At 39.4% G+C, this 23,149-nt stretch overlaps 1 protein-coding gene across 1 annotated transcript in view; it reads right to left on the reverse strand.

Annotated features, from left to right (window-relative positions):
• The window catches only part of bmp2k (BMP2 inducible kinase), a 99,482-nt gene that overhangs the window by 31,975 nt on the left and 44,358 nt on the right, over window positions 1-23,149 (reverse strand). The window contains exons 3-7 of the mRNA XM_063043533.1: window positions 22,830-22,935; window positions 21,151-21,293; window positions 3,894-4,015; window positions 2,237-2,318; window positions 154-286 (exon numbers count right to left, since the gene is read on the reverse strand). Of these exons, the coding sequence (XP_062899603.1) occupies window positions 154-286; window positions 2,237-2,318; window positions 3,894-4,015; window positions 21,151-21,293; window positions 22,830-22,935 (586 nt within the window). The remainder of the gene's footprint in view (window positions 1-153; window positions 287-2,236; window positions 2,319-3,893; window positions 4,016-21,150; window positions 21,294-22,829; window positions 22,936-23,149) is intronic.

Below are 23,149 nucleotides of genomic sequence, written 5' to 3' on the forward strand. Positions count from 1 at the left end.
TCCCCAAGCTGACTTCTAACAATCTCTCCACATGTCAAAACATAGGAGCATAAAAACAAAATAAAAATCTAGATGTTGAGACACTTTTGGAAATAAACATTTTCACTGAAAATTAAGAATAAAAATGCAATGATTTTGAGTCACTGTACATACGTATTAAACTGTGCAATTTCTGAGAGTACTTAGAGGTGTCTGGCACTGTAAAATTCCCATCACAGATTGCAACCTGACTTTCTCCAAAGGGTAGAGTGAAGAAACAAAGTTTGTAGAGTAAGCATCCAAGTGCCTAAATAGAGAAAGTGTTACATCATTATTTTTAAAACCAGCATATTCAACAGTTAACAAACTAGTATATTAAAATAGAATTCATTATTAACAGTTAAAATATTCAAATGCCACAGAATATTCAATTTTCAAAGCCACCAAGATTAGTTCAGCAAAGCATGTCAACAGGGGAAAAAAAACATTTTACATTGCAATGACCAGCTACAACAAACTAAGTGATTGAATATCCCTTATTCGTTAATTTGATTGCACATTTGATAAAATTTACAACTGCTCAATAGAAACAATGCTATCAAGGTGCAGTTCTGATCAATCTTGAATAATGGGGAGCTTAACTGTGCTGTCCTTAGACTAATGAAAGACCCAAATCCACAAAGCTCGATGGGTCAGGCTTTCAGTCTTAGCTCACAGGTTACTGACTGCATACAAGCCTATTAACCAATGATTGAACACTCGACATAAGCTTCAATCTGGAGGAAGAGAAACAATGACAAAAAAACAGATGGAATGGTGTCTCAGTTTCCTGACTCTACTATTTGGAGGAGTGCACTGAATGCTTCCCTCAAGTTGATTATCTTTTAAAGTGAATAACAGTAGCCTTTCCACTTTGCCATCCAATTGGTAAAGCTACCAGAGTAATACCCAAATAAAATGGTGAAAGATGTGAGATTTTCTATGGACAAAGATGACCAGTGAAAGTAGAGCAGTTTACATTCATTTTCACGAGGCATTCAACAAGGTCTCTTATGGTAAGCTCATCCAGAAGATTAAGCTGCACAGGACCCACAGTGACTCATTTGGATTCAGATTCAGCTTGTCCATACAAAACTCAGTTTAGTAACTGATAGGTCTTATTCAGGCTCAAGGTTCATGACTAATTACATCCACTGGAGTCTGTATTGGAATGGCTGTTATTGTACAAATACACATGACTTGGATAAAAACATGGACGGGTGGGTGGATTAGTAAATTTGTATAATACAGAAGGATTTGTGGCATTGTGAGTAATGTAGAAGAATGCGAAAGGTGATGGTGAAATAAGGATTAGCTGCAGATATGGGCCAAAAAATGGCAGATGTTGTTTAATCTGGGCAAGGCGAGGTGCTGCACTTTTGGAGATCAAATGACAAGAAGTAGTACACCATTAACGAGAAGATCCTTAACGTCATTGATGAACAGGAATCTAAGGTTCCAAGCCTATAGCTTCCCGAGAGTGGCTGCACAGGGTGATTGGGGGTGGGAGGTAAGAGCAAGAAGTAGCATGCATACCTTTATTAGTTAAATCAATGAGTTTAAGAGCAAGAAAATTATATTACAACTTTATAACACTCTGGAGAATAGCGTTCAATTCTGCCCACTGCATAACAGGAACAATGTGGAGGCTATGGAGAGAGTGTGAAGAAATTCACTAGGATGCTGCCTGCAATAGAGGTTCAGCAAACTGGGCTTTCTTCTCTGGAGCAAAGGCAGGAGGAGGAAAATCTGATACAAGCATATAAAAATATAAAAGGTAGAAACAGACAGCCGATATCTTTCCCTCAGGGTCAAACGTCTAACATGAGGGAGCATGATTTAAACTGAGAGAAGTTTAAGGATGTGCAGAGCATGTTTTTAGTTTTTCCACAGTGGTGAGTGCATGGAATGCACGATCAGGGGTGGTGGTGATAGGATACAGGGACATGAATATGCAGAGAATAAAGGGATATTGATCACATGCAGGCAATAGAGATGAGGTGTTATTAGCATAATTAGTTTCTCTGCTGTACCATTCTATGCTCAAAGAAGAAAATGTTTGAATGACAAAATATTGTGCCACTGGAGGGCGATAGTTATCTATATAAACACCCATGCAATTCTACACACAATAATTGAGGTACACTAAAGGTTGAAGACCCCTCCCATACAGCAGTATTACATGCAATACTCCAGCAGATTCCATGTTTTTGCTCACCCATATATCAGCCTTTGTTGTAATTGCGTTCCCACCATAAAGATTAATCATTTCAGGAGCTCTATAAGATAATGTTGTATATCTAAAAAAATAAATGACAAATATTTACTTCTGTGAAATTCTGTTCCTTTGCACTTCTAATATAGCAGTTCACACTTGCATTCACTGGCGCTCTGAACAAATGGCATCAGCAAAAGCAAAAGTATACTTAGTTTAATAAAAATAGATCGCAAAAGTAGTAAAATTTTCACAAAATAACTTAAGTATGAGAAGGATTATGAATTATTGCTTTTAAAACAAAACATTATTTTTAAATCCTATATTTAATAAAACTTGCTAGAATCTAAAAAAAAGTTCAAAAATTGAATACATTTTAAAATCTTGCTAAATTCATTCAAAAATGGCACCCGTTTCACAAAGTTTTATTTTTCTTATACCTATGCTATACTGCAGACATCATAGCTTAAAAACTAGAATGTGAAATAGGGAACTCCTTTTTCCTAATCTGCCATGGGAAAAAGTCAAACTGAATAGTCTTCTGCCCTCTCCTTCCAATCAATTGATGACTTGATGATCAGTTTCTAGTCTCCTGCAAACTATTTTTCAGACTTTGATATATTCTGACCAACATAATTCAGGTAACCAAGGAAATAAAATGTATACATTTTCAACCCATGCGAGTTATTTCCAGCAGTGTTAATGTGCCAAACATAATGTTTATGTGTCCAGCAATAATGTATTTGCATATGACACCAAGACTATAATAAATAATCATGCTGTAAACAAGACCAAATAAAGTATGTACAGCTGTATGCTTTGGAAACTACTATAATTAATTTCTACCCATACCTTCAACTATCATTAATTTCAGACAGCAAAATTGCACATCTGCACAGGTCAGACTTCAACATTAATAAAGTTAATTCCTGACATACAATCAAGCCAAAATACAATGTCAAGAGCCATCATATTCAAAACTATAAATTTGTTAATAGCATTGTGGTAATTGTTATGGAAAGGATCTAAGCTTTGGAAAATATGTAAAGGTTTATGCACAAAAGAAAAAGAAAAATAAGAAATGTAGAAGCCAGCTAACAAGAGGAAAGAAGCCAAATTGTGCTAGATCCTGCCCACTTATTCAGACTCACCATCTCTCCTCATACTAGATGTGAATACACATATAACCTTGCTTGGCCCTCCATTCCTGGAAATATCTGACATGATGCAGTGGGGTCTCAGAGGCAAGCCCACAACATCCAAAGACTTACAGAAGCAATATCTGGAAGTAAAGTTTGGTTGCAAAGCTGTCAGGGAATTTAAATAGCTATTAATTATCTCTGACCAGATATTTAAAAACTATTAGAACTGCCACACATTACAATCAGATTATTAGAAAAATTCTATTAGAAATTGTAAATATTAAATAAAATTTATTACTTTTAATCATTTACCTTATTGCCATCTGGTCAATTTTGACACAGGTAATTCTGATGCTGGCAAATGTGGCCACACCTGACATTCAATAAATCTGAGGCTGATAGCTGATTGGCACAAATCCAAAAGATTTTAAGTGTGACAGCAACATGAAATGCCATGGCAGCCTTCAGACTAGTCTAAAATTCAGAAGTTTTAAAGGACTGAATGAAACAGAACTTACTTTTTGATTTCATCCTCTACGGAACTGACACCATGTACTTGAGGACTGAGAATTTTATGAGTTGCACTTCCAAAATCACACAGGACATAGTTTCCATCATTATTTAGCAAAATATTTTCAACCTGCAAAAAAAAAACGTGCAAGTTACTAAACTAAAAGTATCAGTAAACAGAATACAAAAAGACACTAAGTCAAATCATTCTTTATAGTTTGGCCTTGTTCTTTATAATTTTTCCCCAAATTAACAGGCTTTGTACAAGAGTCACTTAGATAATTATGGGAATTATTTGTTGTCAGCATGTTACACAATGAGACTAACTTCATGCTTAACCACATTACACACTGATCAAAAGCAAAAAGTATACAAAAGTAATAAATTATAAACACAAGGACAGATAAGCACTATATGGCTTACTTCCATTAAAAATGCTCAGTTATCATCACTTCCTTCATTTCATATTTACAATGTTTCCAGATACAAAAGACTGCCAAGCTACACAATACAAGTGGAAGGGTAAATTATAATAATTTTATGACACTGCAACAAGATATAATAGATTGAGAGAATGGGTGAAAAGTGGGCAAACAGCATTGTGTGTGAAAAAGCGAGGTTGTGCACTTCAGTAAGAGGAATTAAAAGATAGATTATCGAACTTTTTTTTAAAAATTGCAAATAAGCACCAAGAGATCCAAGTTCTCATCCACGAGTGACAAAAAGTAGCAGGCAAGTACAGGAAGTAAGAAGGCAAATACTGTGTTGGATTTTATTGCTAAGGGGTTAGTGTTCAGAAAAAGGGAAGTTTTGTTACAATTGTACAGGGCATCGACTTGCAAACCTGAAGTATTGGCTCTCTTAATCAAGAAAGGTATGGTAGCTTTGGAGGACGTTTTAAGAGAGATTTACTAGACAAATTTCTAGAATGGGAGAACTGTACTGATCAAGAAGCTTCTACATTTAAATAACTTGGGATAATAAAAGGTGGTGATGAGTCAGCATATAGGATTGAAAATCTAACTGAGTGGTGTCATACTAACAACCTCTCACTCAACATCAGCAAGACTAAACAGGTAGCATTGATTTCAGAAGGAGGAAACCAGAGGGCCATGGACCAGTCCTCATTGGAGGATCACAGATGGAGAGGGTCAGCAACTTTAAATTTCCCAGTGTAATTTTGGAATACTATCTTGCGCCCAGCATAGTGACATTATAAAGAAAGCAAGCCAGTGTCCCTAACTCCTTAGGAGTTTGTAAAGATTCAGCATGACATCTAAAACTTTGTCAAGCTTCTATAGATGTACGGTGAACAACATCACAGACTGGTATGAGAACACCAATGTCCTTGAACACAGCATCCTATAAGTAGCAGATGTGGCCCAGTTCATCACAGGTAAAGCCCTCCCCACCACTAAGCAGATCTATATGGACCATTACCACAGGGAGGCAGCATCCATCATCGGGGACCCCCTAACACCCAGATCATGCTTTCTTGATGGCAACAGTGAGGTGGTAGTACAAGAGCATCAGGGGTCACATCAGTAGGGTGAGAAGTTAATACTCCTCAGCCATCAGGTTCTTGAACTAGTGGGGCTAACGACTCAATTGCACTTGCCCCATTACTGAAGTGCTCTCACAACCTATGGACACATTTCAAAAACTCTCCATGTCATGTACTCGGTATTGATTGCTTATTATTTGTTTCAGTATTTGCACCGTTTGTTGTTTTTTGCACGCTATTTGAACCACAAGGTGCAGTTTTTCATTAATTCGATAATGGTTATTATTCTCCGGATTTATTGCGAATGCCCACAAGACCATGAATCTCAAGAGTTGTATATGGTGACATACAGTATATGTAATTTGATAATATATTTACTTCAAACTTTGAACCTAGGAATTATAGACCAGTGAGTGTTATGTCAATGGTGGGCAAACTATTGGAGAGAATTCTCAGAGACAGGATTAAAGAACATTGAGAGAGGCATAGTCTGATTAGGGATAGTCAACATAGCTTTGTGAGGGTCAAGTCATGTGTCATGAGACTGTTTGAATTCTTTAAGTAACAAAAGATTAGTAAAGGCAGTACAGTGGATGCAGAGCATATGGATTTTTGCCAAGATTCCCCATCGTTGCCTCATTCAGAAAGTATGGGCTCCAAGGATACTTGGCTGAATGGATTCAAAACTGGCTTGCCTACAGAAGGTAGAGGGTGGTAGTAAGATGGAGCATATTATTACTCCACAGGGATTTGTTCGGGGACCATGCTTTTTGTGATTTATAAAAAAACTTGGACGAGGAAGGGTGGGTTAGTAAGTTTGTAGATGAAATGGAGTTTGGTGGTATTGTGGATTGTGTAGAAAGAGGATGTAGGTTACAGCAGGACACTGATAGGATGCAGAGCTAGGCTGAGAAGAAGATGATTGAGTTCAGTCTGGAAAAGTGCGAAATGATTCACTTTGGAAGGTTAAACTTGAAGGCTGAATTCAGGGTTAACGGCAGGATTCTTAACAGTGTGGAGGACAAAAAGGTTCTTGAGATTCATGTCAATAGATCCATCAAAGTTGCAGCACAAAGTGATACGAGTGGTTAAGACATATAGTATGTTGGTCTTCATTTAGTCAGTGGAAGGAGTTCAAGAGGCACAAGGTAATGCTGCTGCTTTATTAAACTGGTTAGACCACATTTGGAGTGTTGAGTTCAATTCTGGTTGCTTCATTATAAGAAGGACCATCTTTAGAGAGCATGCAGAGGAGAATTACAAGGATGCTGCCTAGAGGGCATGTATTATGAGAATAAGTTGAGTAAGCTAGGGCTTTTCTCTTTGGAGAGAAGGGCGAGAGGTGACTTGACAGATCTGTATAAGGTGGTAAGAGACACAGAAAGAGTGGACAACTTGAGACATTTCCCAGGGCAGAACGGTGGAGCTGATTTGAGGGGCTGACTAGTCTACCCACTCTTACTTTCTTGTATTCAAACACCAACACTAAAACTGGCTTGCTTGAAAACCAAAACAATTTCTATATTATTGCAATTAAGAAAGTTCTGTATGCCCAAGGATTTGAATAGGATATCAATAAAGTAAACCTGGCTATATTTCAGATGATTTAACAATTCTGATTTGTGGTCATTTCTTTTCATGCTGTTACTCCCTTACACATTTTGGTCTTTTTCTTCTGCTTGAATATCATTCATTAACATACTCCTCTCGTATCAGCTATGTTTATAAACAATTTTACTCTTCCTCAGCCTTCAATGACTCAAATAATTCAACAGAAAAAGCAGATAACATAGCAAGACTTAAAGGTGGCATGCTGCAGTTGGCAGTATGTGCTAAGTAAAGAAAACGTATCCTTGGTTTATAAAGCTGGCAGTATTTAAAAAGTTTCTTTAGCTACCATGCCATTGAAGGAATTCTCATGTGCAATGGAGAAGAGACAAGGCGCAATAAAGCCATTAAAGGTATTAAAGTTTCTGTTCCACAATTTGGAAATACAAGGGTAAATCAAATACTGTACCAGCTGGACTCAAAAGGGCATATGTTTAGCTTTACAAAGCTTATGGTGCAATCAGATGAGCTGGAAGCAGCACAGCAAGTGAACAATACACATTTACAAATCAAATTGGAACAGGTGTGCAGAAGCTAATCTTAAATAGGAGAGATCTTAAAGCAGTTAAGGCAGCAGCAACTGGCACACTATTCAGAGTGACAATTCTGGAGGGTGGCTACATAAAGAATAGGTTCCTTCAGCAGACCAGAAGCAAGTCTTTGTGGGAAGTCAGAGGACATGTGCTGTCCTCAATACATAATTTACATTAGTATTCACCCAGGGAAGAAATTGACCATGGAGGTATGGGAGATATAGTTGTTAGAAAATGTTTGTGCGCCTTTTGCAGTTTCTTGGTTTTGTGTATTAAGTATCAAAGTGTGGTCTGATCTCCATCCAATTCACAAACAGACAAACACAATCTGCCTATACTAACACACAAACAACTGCACTTCTCGTCAATAATGAGTACACCATTTAAACAATCACTGTCTAGGTTTAAAAGAAAGTATGCGAACCTCTAGGGTAAGGACTTCAACAAAAGCTATTTGGAGTCAAGTGTTCCAATCAGTGAGATGAGATTGAAGGTGTGGGTTGTAAAGAAAGACACACAAAGTCAGATTACTGACAGAGTCTGCTCTTCTCAAGAAAGATCTGTTTAATTGGAGTAAGGGGAAATATGAAGCTATCAGGCAGGAACTTGGAAGCATAAATTGGGAACAGATGTTCTCAGGAAGATGTATGGTAGAAATGTGGTAAATGTTCAGGGGATATTTGCGTAGTGTTCTACATAGGCACATTCCAATGAGACAAGGAAAAGATGGTAGGGTACAGGAACTGTGGTGTACAAAGGCTGTTGAAAATCTAGTCAAGAACAGCTTACAAAAAGTTCAAAAATCTAGGTAATGATAGAGATCTAGAAGATTATAAGGCTAGCAGGAAGGAGCTAAATTGAAATTAGGAGAGCCAGAAGGGGCCATGAGAAAGCCTTGGTGAGCAGGATTAAAGAAAACCCCAAGGCATTCTACAAGTATGTGAAAAGCAAGAGGATAAGACGTGAGAGAATAGGACCAATCAAGTGTGACTGTGGAAAAGTGTGAATGGAACCGGAGGAGATAGCAGAGGTACTTAATGAATACTTTGCTTCAGTATTCACTATGGAAAAGGATCTTGGCGATTGTTGGGATGATTTACAGCTGATTGAAAAGCTTGAGCATATAGACATTAAGAAAGAGGATGTGCTGGAGCTTTTGGAAAGTATCAAGCTAGATAAGTCTCCGGGACTGGATGAGATATACCCCAGGGTACTGTGGGAGGTGAGGGAGGAGATTGCTGAGCCTCTGGCAATGATCTTTGCATCATCAATGGGGACAGGAAAGGTTCCAGAGGATTGGAGGGTTGCAGATGTCGTTCCCTTATTCAAGAAAGGGAGCAGAGATAGCCTGGGAAAGTATAGGCCAGGGAGTCTTACTTCAGTGGTTGGTAAGTTGATGGAGAAGATCCTGAGAGGCAGGATTTATAAACATCTGGAGAGGCATAATATGATTAGGAATAGTCAGCATGGCTTTGTCAAAGGCAGGTCATGCCTTACGAGTCTGATTCAATTTTTTGAAGATGTGACTAAACACATTGATGAAGGTAGAGCAGCAGATGTAGAGTATATGGATTTCAGCAAGGTATTTAATAAAGTACCCCATTGCAAGGCTTATTGAGAAAGTAAGGAGGCATGAGATCCAAGGGGACCTTGCTTTGTGGACCCAGAACTGGCTTGCCCACAGAAGGCAAAGAGGGGTGTAGATGGGTCATATTCTTCATGGAGGTCAGTGATCAGCGATGTGCCTCAGGGATTTGTTCTGGGACCCCTACTCTTCATGGTTTTTATAAATGACCTGCATGTGGAAGTGGAAGGATGGGTTAGTAAATTTGCTGATGACACAAAGGTTGGTGTTGTGGATAGTGTGGAGGGCTGCCAGAGGTCACAGCAGGACACCAATAGGATGCAAAACCGGGCTGGGAAGTGGCAGTTGGAGTTCAACCCAGGTAAGTGTGAGGTGGCTCATTTTGGTAGGTCAAATATGATGGCAGAATATAGCATTAATGGTAATATGGGGTCCGAGTCCATAGGACCGTCAAAGCTGCTGCACAGGTTGACTGCGTGTTTAAGGAGGCATACGGTGCATGGCTATCAACCGAGGGATTGAGTTCAAGAGTCAAGAGGTACTGTTGCAGCTATATAGGACTCTGGTCAGACCCCACTTGGAGTACTGTGCTCAGTTCTGGTCACCTCAAACAGGAAGGCTATGGAAACAGTGCACAGGAGATTTACAAGGATTGGAGAGCATGCCTTATGAGAATAGGTTGAGTGAACTCGGCCTTTTCTCCTTGGAGCGGCGGAGGATGAGAGGTGACCTAATAAGAGGTGTACAAGATGATGAGAGACATTGATTGTGAGGATAGTCAGACGCTTCTTCCCCAGGGCTGAAACGGCTAATACGAGAGGACACAGTTTTAAGGTGCCTGGAAGCAGGTACAGAGGAGATGTCAAGGCTAAGTTGTTGTTGTTGTTGTTGTGTGGTGGTGGTGGGTGTGGGTGTGGGTGTGTATACACATACACACACACACACACACACACACACAGAGAGTGGTGAGTGCATTGAATGGGCTGCCAGCAATGGTGGGGGAGGCAGATACGATAGGGTCTTTTAAGAGACTCTTGGACAGATACATGGAGCTCAGAAAAATAGAGGGCTATGGGTAACCCTAGGTAATTTCTAAAGTAAGTACATGTTCGGCACAGCATTGTGGGTCATTGTGCTGTAGGTTTTCTATCTTCTATGTGCACCATGCCTCGATCAAAACAACTTTGAGGACTTGAGATGAATTGTAGAGATGCACAAAGCTGGAAAAGGCTACAAAAGCATTTCTAAAGACCTGAGTACTCATCAGTCCACAGAGAGAGAAATTGTCTACAAATGGAGGAAAATCAGTACTGTTGCTACTCTCCCTAGGAGTTGGCATCCTGCAAAGATCACACCAAGAGCACAATCTGCAATGCTGAAGGAGATGAAAAAGAACGCAAGGGCAACAGCAAAAGACCTGCAGAAATCTCTAGAACTTGCTAAAGTCTCTGTTCACGTGTCCAATATAAGAAAAAAACTGAACAAGAATAGTGTTCATGGAAGGACACAACAGAGGAAACTACTGCTCTCCAAAATAAAGCATTGCTGCACATCTCAAATTTGAAAAAAAGACCAACTTGAAGTTCCACAATGCTTCTGGGATAATGTTCTGTGGACAGATGACACAGAAGTTGATCTTTTTTGACAGAAATGCACACCATTACATTTGAAGGAAAAGGGCATTGCACACCAACACCAAAACCTCATTCCAACTGTAAAGCATGGTGGAAGGAGCACAATGGTTCGAGGCTTCCTTGCTTCCTCAGGGCCTGGACAACTTGCAATCGTTGAGAGAACAGTGAATTCAAAATTGTATCAAGACTTTTTACAAGAGAATGTCAGGGTAGTGATCCATCTGAAGCTTAGTAGAAGTTGGATGATGCATCAAGACAATGATCCTAAAAACTAGAGTAAATCAACAATGGTTTAAAAAGAAGAAAATCTGTGTTTTGGAATAGCCAGTTCAGTATCTTAGCCCAATTGAGATACTGTGGCATAACCTGAAGAGGCTGTTCATGCAAATTATCCCAGAAATATTGATAAACTGAAACAGTTTTTTTTAAATGGAGGAATGGTCTAAAATTCCTCCTCACCATTGTGCAAGTCTGATCAGCAGCTACAGGAAACATTTGGTGGAGGTTACTGTCCTGCCAGTTATTAAATACAAAGGTTCACATACTTTTTCCAGCCTGGACTGTGAATGATTAATCAATGTGTTCAATAAAGACATGAAAAATACAATTGTGTGTTATTAGTTTAGACAGATTGTGTTGGTCCAGTATAGTGAGTTAGATGAAGATCAGACCACATTTTAGAAGTAATTAATGCAGAAAAACAGGCAATTGCGAAAAGTTCACAAACCTCCTTGCAACTCTGCATTCTGTATTAGGAAAGAGAATATGTTAGAGATATTATTATGCATTAAGTTAAGCAAATGCCCACAGCCTGATGAAATCTGTCCACTGTGTTATAGGAAGCAAGGGAGCAGACCACTAGAGCCTTGTCAGAGAAAGTCTAAGATTTAAGATGCAAAATTGTTTATTGTCATACTTCAGTACGAGAGTAAAGGATTGTTGCTCCAGATCCAATGCAGCATAAAAAAAACACAAAAAGCATAAAGAACACAATAAAAAAAACAAAAAACACAGTAAATACAAATATAAAAGCAATCCTATGAAACACAAGTAACAAGTTCAAAGAAAATTTTATTAACAAAGTACATATACGTCACCATATGCAACCCTAAGATTCTCTCTTGTGGGTATATTCAACAAATCAATAGCATAACTATAACAGAATCATAACAGTCACTTATCAGGCAGGAGTTGATATGTTGATCTGTTTCATCACCAATTCCACAAAATACTTCACCATTGTGGAGGTAAATGCTACTGGGCAAAAGTTATTGAGGCAGGTCACCACGTTCTTCTCAGTAAAACTCAAACTTGCCTGAAGCAGGTGGGTTTATCATACTGCTGAAGCAAGAGTTTAAAGATCTCGGCAAACACCACAGCCAGTTGATCAGCAGGTCTTTAGTACATGGCCAGGAACCCCACTTGGACCAGATGCTTTTCATGGGTTCGCCCTCCTGAAGGCAGCTCACATGTCTGCTTTAGAGACTGGAATCATACGACTAGGGGATGAGAGAGTTCATGATGGTTCCTCCATGTTTTGATAGTTAAAGTGACCATAGAAGGCACTGAACTCAACTGGAAACAAAGCCTGCTATCTCCCATGTTGCTTGATTTAACTTTATAGGAGGTGATAGTTTTCAAGTCCGGCCACAACTCTTGAGCATCCGTCGCTCATTCAAGTTTGGTCTGGAATTTCCACTTCACTTATGAGATGGCTTTCCAGAGATCATACCTGGACCTCTTGCACCTTTCTTAGTCACAAGATTTGAATCCTGAGAGCCAGATCAGAGGCAATGTACAAGTAGCATACACACAGTCAGAGTCATAAAGTACAGCAGAGAAAAAGGCCCTTCTCATCCATACTGAGACCATTTAAACTGCCTATTCCCATCGATCTCCACCGGGACCATATCCTTCCATTCCTTACTATCCAGGTACCTAACCAAACTTCTTAAACGTTGGAATCGAGCTTGCATGCACCACTTTCCATACTCTCACAACCCTCTGACTGAAGTTTCCCCTTATGTTCCCCTTAAACTTCTCATCTTTAACCCTTAACCCATAACTTCTGGTCGTAGTCCCGCCCAACCTCAGGTATCGATACCGCTCAACTTTGTACAAGTCCATCAAATCTTCTGTCAAATTTCCACATTCTAAAGAATACAGTCCTAAGCTATTAAATCTTTCCTTACATCTTGGGTCGTCTAGACCCAGCATCATTGTAAATTTTCCTCTGTACTCTCTCCTGCAGACAGGTGACCAAAACTGGACAGAATGCTCCAAATTAGGCCTCACCAACATCTTATAACAACCTCAACATAACATCCCATCGCCTATACTCAATGCTTTGATTTATGAAGACCAATGTGCCAAAAGCTTTCTTTATAACCCTCTCCACCTGTGACACCATGTTCAATGAATTATAGACCTGTATTCCCAGATCCCTCTGTTCTGCAACACTCCTCAGTGCCCTCCCATTCACTGTGTAAGACCTACCCTGAATGGTACTACCAAAGTGTAAAACTTTGCACTTGCCTGCATTAAATTCTATCTGCCACTTTTCCAGCTGATGCAAATCCCTCTACAAGCCATGACAGCCTTCCTCACTGTCCACTACACTCACAATCTTAAGTGTCGTCTGCAAATTTGCTGATCCAGTTAACAATATTATCATCTTGATCATTGATATAGATGACAAACAACAAAGATCCAGCACCAATCCCTGTGCACACCACTACCCACAGACCTCCAGTCAGAGAGGCAACCCTCTACAACACTCTCTGGCTTCTCCCACAGAGCCAAAGCTCGCTGGCTGAACCTTCTTGACCAGCCTCCTAATCGGGACCTTGACAAGTGCCTTACCAAAGTCCTGCAGGCAACATTCACTGCCTTGCCTTCATTCACTTTCCTGGTAATTTCCATGAAAAACTCCGTAAGATTGGTTAGAGATGACCTACCACACATGAAGCCATGTTGACTATCCCTTAACCAGTCCATATCTATCCAAATACTTATGTATCCCTCCCTTAGAATACCTTCCAATAATTTTCCCCACAACTGATTTCAGACTCACCGGTCTATAACTTCCTGGTTTATGTTTAGAGCCTTTTTAAACAGCAGAACAACATTGGATATCCTCCAATCCTCTGCTATCTCTACTGTCACTAAGGATGATTTAAATATTTCTGCTAGAGCCCTGGCAATTTCTGCACTTGACTCCCGTAGGGTCCAAGGTAACACCTTGTCAGGCCTTGGGGATTTATCCACCCTGATTTGCCCAAGGGTAGCAAACACCTCCTCCTCTGTAATCTGTAAAGGGTCCATGAAGTTGATGCCACTTTGTCTCACCTCTACTGACTCTGGATGTCTCCCGACTAAACATGCAAAGAATTCATTTAAAATCTCCCCTGTCTGTTTTGGCTCCACACATGAATTATTATTCTGATCTTCCAGAGGACCAATTTTGTCTCTCCTGCTCTGTCACGTCTAGAACTATGGAATCCCGCTATGTGGAGCTGCCAGTCCTAACCCTCCTGCAACCAAGTCTCACTAATGGCTACCAAATCATAATTCCAGGGGTTGATCCATTCTCTGAGCTCACCTTCAGCACTATTATCGCCTTTTCTACGATACTTCTTGCACTGAAATATATGCAGCTTCGGACACCAGTCACACCACGCTCAACCTTTTGATTCCTGACTTTGAGGTCTTACCAACATTTTGTGTGTGCGTGCTGCTTAGATTTCCAGCATCTGCAGATTTTCTGTCACCCAGTTTCCTGTGTCCTGCACCTCGAGTGTAACTACCTCTCTATATGTCCTATCTATCACCCTCTCAGCCTCCCAAATGATCCAGAGTTCATCCAGTTCCTGCTCCTTCTCAATAGATTGATTGTATGTATATAAAGTAACACTAGTGAATGTGTATGCAGTGGTGGTGATTGTTAATGGGTGGAGTATTGATCAGCCTGTCGGCATAGGAGGAAGTAACTGTTTTTGAGACTAGTGGAAATAGCTGGATACCGTGCAGCCTCTTACTGGATGGGAGTGAGACAAACAGTCCATGAAGAGGGTGTGTGGGATACTTCATTATATTATTGACCTTTTACCTGGACCTTTCTGTATGTATGTCCTTGATAGCAGGTAGCATTGTGTCAGTGATGCATTGGGCAGTTTTTACTACCCATTGTGGAGCCCTCCTGTCCTGTCCTCAGTGCAGTTTCCATACCACACAGTTACACAGCATGTTCAGATGCTCTCCGCTGCACATCTATAGAAGGTCATGAGTATTTGTGGGCATAGATTAGCTCTCCAGCCTCCTTAGAAAGTAGAGGTGTTAGTGAGTTTTCTTGACTGTGGATAGGTGTTGTGTAACCATGAGAGGTTGTGCAAAATATACACTCCCAGGAGTTTGAAATTGTTCACAGTTTCCACTGCTATACCACAAATTTGAAGAGGGGTTCAGGTTTTCCTAATGTCATTAACTGTCTCATTTGTCTTGCTGATATTGAGGAAAAGGTTATTTGCCTGGCACCAAGTCTTGATCGCTTCCACCTCCACTCTGTACCCTGTCTTAACATTGTTGATGAACCCCACCACTACCATATCGTCAGCAAACCTGACAATGTGATTGCTTGGGTGTTTGGCCGTGCAGCCATGTATGAATAGCTTGCAACACCTTTGGTTGTGGGTGAGGTGCAGGAAGACTGGAGACCAGCTACTGATGATTCCATATTCTAGGGTAAAAGGGGTAAGCTACAGTCTACTGAACCTTATATCAATGGTAGGAAAACCATTGAAAAATACTCAGTTATAGGCTTATGATCACTCAGAAAGGTACGGACTCGTTAAAGGGAAGTCAACATGGTTTTCTGCATAGGAAATCTTGTGTCACAAATCTGGTGAGTTTTTGAGGTTACTAAGAAACTTGATGAAATCAAGACAGAAGATATGATATAGAGACTGTAACAAAGCTTTTGAAGAAACCCTGCATGTCAAGGAATCAGTAGTGGAACCTTCGTTCTTTGTCACAGAACTGACATGAGAAGGCCTGTGGTCTGACAAGTTTGTCAACAACTTGAAGATCAGTGGAGTTGTAGACAATGAGGATAATTGCCTTTGTATACAAAGGGGCATAGATCAAAAGGAAAGTTCAGAGAGCAGTGATAGGGAAAAAATTATCTGATAAGTGTGAGGTAATGCATTATGGGTCACCTATGATCCAGACACGTACAGCAAATGACAGGGTCCCTAGCAGTCTACATACATATAACTGAGACCTAGTTGTGCAAGCTCTTACGTCCCTGAAAATGGTGTGACAAGTGGATAGGACAATGCTTTTCTTCATAGGCTGATGCATTAAAGCATAGGAGATGCAATGTCATACTGCAGCTAGATAAAACATTGGCTAGGGAGCACTTGGAGTATTGTGATGGTTCTGGTCACCACACTATAGGAAGAAAGTGGTAGCATTCAATAGAGTTAAGATCAGATTCATCAAGATATTACCTAGAATGGGTGGCCTTAGTTACAAAAAGAGACTGATAGGCTGGGATTGTTCTCACTGAAATGCAGGGGTTGAGGGATGATCTCAGAGAATTACAAGATGATGAAAGGGTTGATAGCTGTTCTTCCCCCACCAAAAGGATAGGGGAATATAAAACTAGATGACAAAGGTTTAAAATGAGGTGGGGAGGAACATTTAAAGTGGATCAGAAGGCAGGTTCCCCCGCTCACACACACACAGAGCAGTATTTTATGAATATAATGCAGGATGTCATATTTGGATGCACGTGGTATATGGAATAAGGTAGATGATCTTGACATGCAGTTAGTTTTTGGCAGGTATGACATTGTGGGCATCACTGGGTTGTGACTGAAAGGAGATTATAGTTGAGGGCTTAACATTCAAGGATACACATTGTATCGAAAGGACAGGCAGGTAAGGCAGAGGGGGTGGCGTAGGTCTGTTAGTAAAGTATGAAATCAAATCCCTAGAAAATGGTGACATAGGATTAGAAGATTTAGAATCCTTGTGGGTTGAGTTACGAAACTGCAAGGGTAAAAGGACCCCAATAAGAGCTCTATACAGGCTCCAAACAGTTGTCAGGATGTGGACAACAAAATACAATAGGAGATAGAAAAGGTATGTTAAAAGGACAAAGTTTACGACAGCCATGAGGGATGTTAATATTCAGGTCGTTTCAGGTTGGTGCTGGATCCCAAGAGAAGGAACTTGTAGAATGCCTACAAGATGACTTTTTAGAGCAGCTTGTGGTTGAGCCCACTAGGGATCAGCTATTCTAGATTGGGTATTGTGCAATGAACTTGATTTCATTAAGGAACTTAAGGTAAAGGAACCCTTAAGGAGGCCATGATCATAACATGATAGAATTCACCCTGCAGTTTGAGAAGGAGAAGCTGATGTTAGATGTAATCATATCATAGTGGAGTAAAGGGAATTATAGGAGCTGGCCAAGGTTGATTAGAAGGGGACACTAACAGGGATGACGGCAGAGCAGCAATGGCTAGAGTTTCTGAGAGCAATTCAAAAAGAGCAGGATAGATACATCACAAAAAAAGTAGTAATATTTTAAAGGCAGGATAACACAATCATGGCCGACAAGAGAAGTGAAAGTCAATAAAAAAAAAAGCAAAAAAAAAGTGTCATATAATAGAGGAAAAATTAGTGGGAAGCTATAGGATTGGGAAACTTAAAAACCAACAGAAAAGCCATGGGGGTGGGGGGGAGATGAAATATGAAGATATTCAGGCCAATAACATCAAAGAGGATACCTAAAGGTTTTTCAGATATATATAAAAAGAGTAAAAGAGAGCCAAAACTAGATAATGAATGACTGGAAACACGAGGAAATCTGCAGATGCAGATGAATGACTGGAAAATGCTCCTGGAGAGGTAGTAATGGGGGACAAGAAAATAGCAGGCAAACTGAATAAGTACTTGCATCAGCTTTCACTGCGGAAGACTCGTGCAGTATGCCGTAAGTTCGAGCATGTCAGGGTGACAGAAGTGAGTGCAGTTGCTATTACGAGGGAGAAGATGTTTACAGAACTGAAAGGTCTGAGATAGACAAGTCACTTCGACCAGATGAACTACACTGCAGGGTTCTGAAAAAACTGAAGAGATTATGGAGGCATTAGTATTGATGTTTCAAGAATCAATAGATTCTGGCATAGTTCAAAGGACTGGAACATCTCCCTCCACTCTTTCAAAAGGAAGGGAGTCAGAAGAAAGGAAATTATAGGTCAGTTAGCCTGATCTCAGTGGTTGGGAAGATTTTGAAGGCAATTGCTTTTGGAGTACTTGGAGGCAAAAAGATAAAGCAGGTCAAAGTCAGCATGGTTTTCTTAAGGAAAAATTTTGCCTAACAAATCCATTGGAATTCTCTGAAGTTATAACAAGCAGGATAGACAAAGCAGGAGAATTGGTGAATTTTGGATTTTCAGAAGCTCTTTGACAAGGTGCTGCACAGGAGACTGCTTAACAACAGCCTATGGCATTACAGGAAAGATACTAGCATTGGCTGATTGGCAAGAGGAATGAGAGGGAATAGAGGGAATCACTTCTGATTGGCTGCTGGTGAATAAGTGGTGTTCTGCTGTGGTCGATGTTCAGACCGCTGCTTTTTTTTACATTGTATGTTAATGATATAGATGATGGAACTGATGGCTTTGTGGTCAAGTTTGCAGACGATATAAAGATACGTGGAGGGACAGGTAGTGTTGAGGAAACAGGGATGCTGGAGAAAGACTTGGACAGATTAGGAAAAAGGCCAAAGAAGTGGCAGATGAAATTCATTGTTACGAATTGTATGGTCATGCACTTTGGTACAAGAAATAAAAGTGTAGACTATTTTCTAAGGGGGAGAGAAAATTCAAAAATCTAAGGTGTAAAGGGACTTAGGAGTCCTCATGCAAGGCTCCCTAAAGGTTAATTTGCAGGTTGAGTTGGTGGTGAGGAAGGCAAATGTGATGTTAGCATTCATTTCTAGAGTTCTAGAATTTAGAAACAAGGATGCCACGTTGAAGCTTTATAAGGCACTGCTGAGGCATCACTTGGAGTATTGAGAGCAGATTTGGTCTCCTTGTCTAAGGAAGGATGTCCGGACATTGGAGAGTATTCAAACGAGGTTCATGAAAATGATTCCACGATTGAAAGGCTTTATCATATGATGAACGTTTGATGGCTATAGGCCTGTACTTGCTGGAATTCAAAAGAACAAGGGGGGACCGTATTGAAATTTAGTAAATGTTGAAAGGCCTCACTAGAGTGGATGCCAACAGGATGGTTCCTAAGGTGAGGGAGTCTAACACTAGAGGACATAGATCAGAACAGAGGGATAACCATTTAGATTGATGAGGAACCTTCTGTAGCAAGAGTGATGAATTTGAGGAACTCGTTGCCACAGGCCACTGTGGAGGTCAAGGCATTGGGTATATTTAAGGCAGAGGTTGATTATATTCTTGATTAATCAGGGCATGAAGGGATATGGTGAGAAGGCAGGACAGCGCAATTTATCAGCCATGTCGAAATAGTGGAGTAGACTCAATGGGCCAAATGCCCTAATTTTGTTCCTATATCTTATGGTCTTACACAGGGATAGGCAAGGAAAACAGAAACATGGGACAATCTCAGGAAGATAGGATTTTTTGTAGAAGACATCGGAGCTGGCTGAGATGAATCTCTCTCCATGCAGTATAACTATGACTTATATAGTACCTTCAATATTGCAAAATTACAAACAATTTGACATCAAAACAAAATTGTGTTTAGTGCCTCAGCAGCTAAAATTGTGCCTGCCAATTATGGAGAGACTAAACAATAAGAAAATTTGGAAATGGTGATTTCAGAGGGATATTAGGCAGAAAGTATCAAAAATAAAAACAGCCTCACAGATATCTAAAAATAGGAGAGAGAAGTATAAAACTGAGCTTCTGATTAAAGTCAATATTGGTCAACAATTGGGATAAGCAATGAACGAAGCTTGGTGGAAGTTAGAATGAAGGATTAGAGCTTGGATGACTTCAAACTACCAAAATAGAAAAGCTAACGTTACCTTATTATTGAAATGAATTTATCAACCCTTTAACATTATCTTAATTCAAGTTTGCTTTGGTCTGTTTCCAATCCTAAAGAACCCCTTCATTTTTCTCCAAAGGTTATTACTTCAAACATATCAGTTTAAATTAATTTCCTAGTCCCTTGAAAAATGCAGGGCTTCCTATTTAAGTCAGTAGGTCAGAGTAACACTCACACCAAGGCTCATTTTTTCCTCTCAATTTTCTACATTTAGTTTTGCCCTGCAGGCACCCAGGATACAGAGTTCCAAGAATGTAGCAATCCAATCTTCCTCAAAATTTTGAACTACAAATTGGATTAAACTTTAGAAAGTTTTTGCTTTAAGAGCTACTGTAGTCAAGCCTAATCTCATCTGAATATGCATAGCCTTGCTTAAAAGCAAGCAATAAAGGGGACAATACGTATTGAACTATTCTCTAACCTTGCAAGTGCTAGAATCAAGTATTTGTTCTACAATTGCCTTCAATCAGTTAACAGCACTGAGAGTCAAATCAGTTCTTGTACACAAAAGTATAATATGAAGAGGATTATAACCATAGCCTAGGTATGACTCTCATATCTAAAATATGATAGGTTAAGAGATCAGCATCACAAGCTGAAGCAGGAAAACCAATGCCCAAGAATGGAAAAGACTACAGAAAGTGGTGGATACAGCCCAGTCCATCATAGGCAAAACCTTCTCCACCACTGAGCACATTTTCATAGACTGGTGCAGTAGAAAGCAACATCAAACATCGAAGACCTTCAAACATCCAGGCCATACCGTCTTCTCGCAACCACCATCAGTCAGGGAGTACAGAAGCCTTTAGTCCCACACCACCAGGTTCAGAAATAGTTATTATCCTGCAGCCATCATGCTGCTGAACCAGTGAGGATAACTTCACTCACCATAACTCTGAACTGATTCTAGAACCTACAGGCTCACTTTCAAGGACTGTACAAATCACATTCTGAGCATTTTTTTTAATTTGAACAATCTGTCTTCTATTGTACATTGGTTGTTTGTCAGATCTTATCTACAGCTTTTTTTTGTTCTATTGCATTTCTCTATTCTCTAGTAACTGCCTGCAAGAAAATGAATCTCAAGGTATTTAGTAACATATACATACTTGGGTAATAAATTTTATTTTGACTTTGATGAAACTTCAGTTTTATACAATGCACTGTGATTTTTCACCACTGAACAGAACGTTTACCACAAAGCATTTCTTACCCTAGGTCCCTGTGGATGATTGGGGTTTTACACAATGCACTGTGATTTTTCACCACTGAACAGAACGCTTACCACAAAGCATTCCTTACCTTCAGGTCCCGATGGATGATCGGGGTTTTGCACTGGTGCAGCCTTGCAACGGCTTCACAGGTATCACAGAAAATTTGCAGAATTTCATTTTCAGTAAAACCTTTCTGTAGTCTCTGGTTCATTTGGTTCACTACTTGACCCGCTATCAAATAAATATCAAGCTTAATTGAGAGTTCTGCAAAAATTAGTGACTTCAAATTCAAAACAGTACACATCAAGTTTTTATGTCAAACACACATAATGAAGTTCCACAATATCATTGGACAAGCAAAACAAAATACTGCACAAAAGCAAATTTTAATACAACAATGCTCATCATGTATAATTATCACTTAGTTTTTAAAGATATTGAAGTTTTTAATATTCAGTGCTGACATTCTTCAAAATCAACTAAAGATAGTAGAGAAATTATAACAACATTAGGACCTGCAGCTTGTGCAGACAGATACAGCTCAAAGTCTTGGGCAGTAGTAAAGCATTTGTCATTAACCTCAAAGAAAGCTGCCTACAAAAATGTAATTGAAATCCCTTCTCAACTTTGAATATCATCATGGCATCAGTACACAGGAGCTCTAATATCCAACGTCATAAATGTTATCAAACCAGTTGCGGAATCAATTACTTTGAAAAATTCTCATGCAACAATAACTTGGTAACTGGAGAGCAGAACATGAGACTAACTTATCAGCCAAGGTGTCATCAAACATTAACATTCATGGAGTTGTGAAATAAAACCAAGGAATAGATCCCATGCTGAATTGGATTGTCAGAGCCAGCAATATTTTTAGTTGTAGATATACATTTTAAATGTTCAAGGGATATGGCTTTATATGTGAGCTAACATTTAATCATGGCTTAGGGTAGCTTTTGAAAGTTCATTTATGCTTCATTCAAATTCCCTGATCTATAAAGTTTTTACAGAACAAATAAAAAGTTAAAGCATTTATCTATTCAATAACTTTAATAAGATTCCCAGCTGCAATGGTAAAGGAATGGAGGATTCAAGGAATACACAGCTACAAATTAGAATCATGCTTACAGATTGAATGGTATTATGTAGTATCAAAATCATGAACTACACCGAATCTCTCCCAAACATCACACACAACATACAACATACTAAACTCAGGACGTATAAAGACAATTATTGTTTCACCTGGGAAATATGCTTGGGCAATGAGTAAAAGATCCAGTTTTGGGCAGTTACACAGAAAGTACCATGGAAGGAGAAAATGAATTGGGGGAGTAGCAAATCAGAACGTTATGGAAGAATGTGTTTCTTGCAAATGAGAAGCAGAAAGGAAAATAGAAGGCAGGCTGGGGTGCAAATTAGACAACAATGGTTATGACCATGTGATACACCCTTTTGGATTCACTGAATTCAGCTGATGAATTTTCACAGAATGGCAAGCATTAGGTACCATGACAGTTTTCAGTTCTGAAATCTTTTTGGATGAGTGCAGACATGCTCACAAAAAAAATTGAGACGAAATTTGCCTATGTATGGTCTACTGAGGCAGTTGACGAAAATCATAAATATTGGTAGTTCATTGCTATGTCTCACTAAGCTTCTAATGAACAGTCCAAAGAAGGAACACAATTAAAGTAATGAAATTGATAACAAATGTATCAAACTATTGAAAAGCAAAACTTTCATGAGGAGACAACTCATTCTTACCTCTGCAGTATTCCATTAGAATAAGCACTTCCCAGACGTTATCTCCAATTGACGTAATTCCACAATCCAAATAACCCACAATATTTTTATGGCCTGAAAGCTCTTTCTAAAGGATTTTAAAAAGATAAGCTAATTACACTAAAAGGTATTACAGGTTTATCTGTGTTACACATTTATATTCTAATTAAAACATCGCACAGCACGTCATAACACAATGTAGTGAATTCCCCACCCACAACCAAAATCACAGATCAAACACAAGTCAAAAGTATTTTTCTTTTAAAACATCTCAAGTGAAATCAAAGTTTGGATAAACTCAA

This window comes from Mobula hypostoma, chromosome 3 (genome assembly GCF_963921235.1).
Source record: "Mobula hypostoma chromosome 3, sMobHyp1.1, whole genome shotgun sequence".
Classification (NCBI taxonomy): domain Eukaryota; kingdom Metazoa; phylum Chordata; class Chondrichthyes; order Myliobatiformes; family Myliobatidae; genus Mobula; species Mobula hypostoma.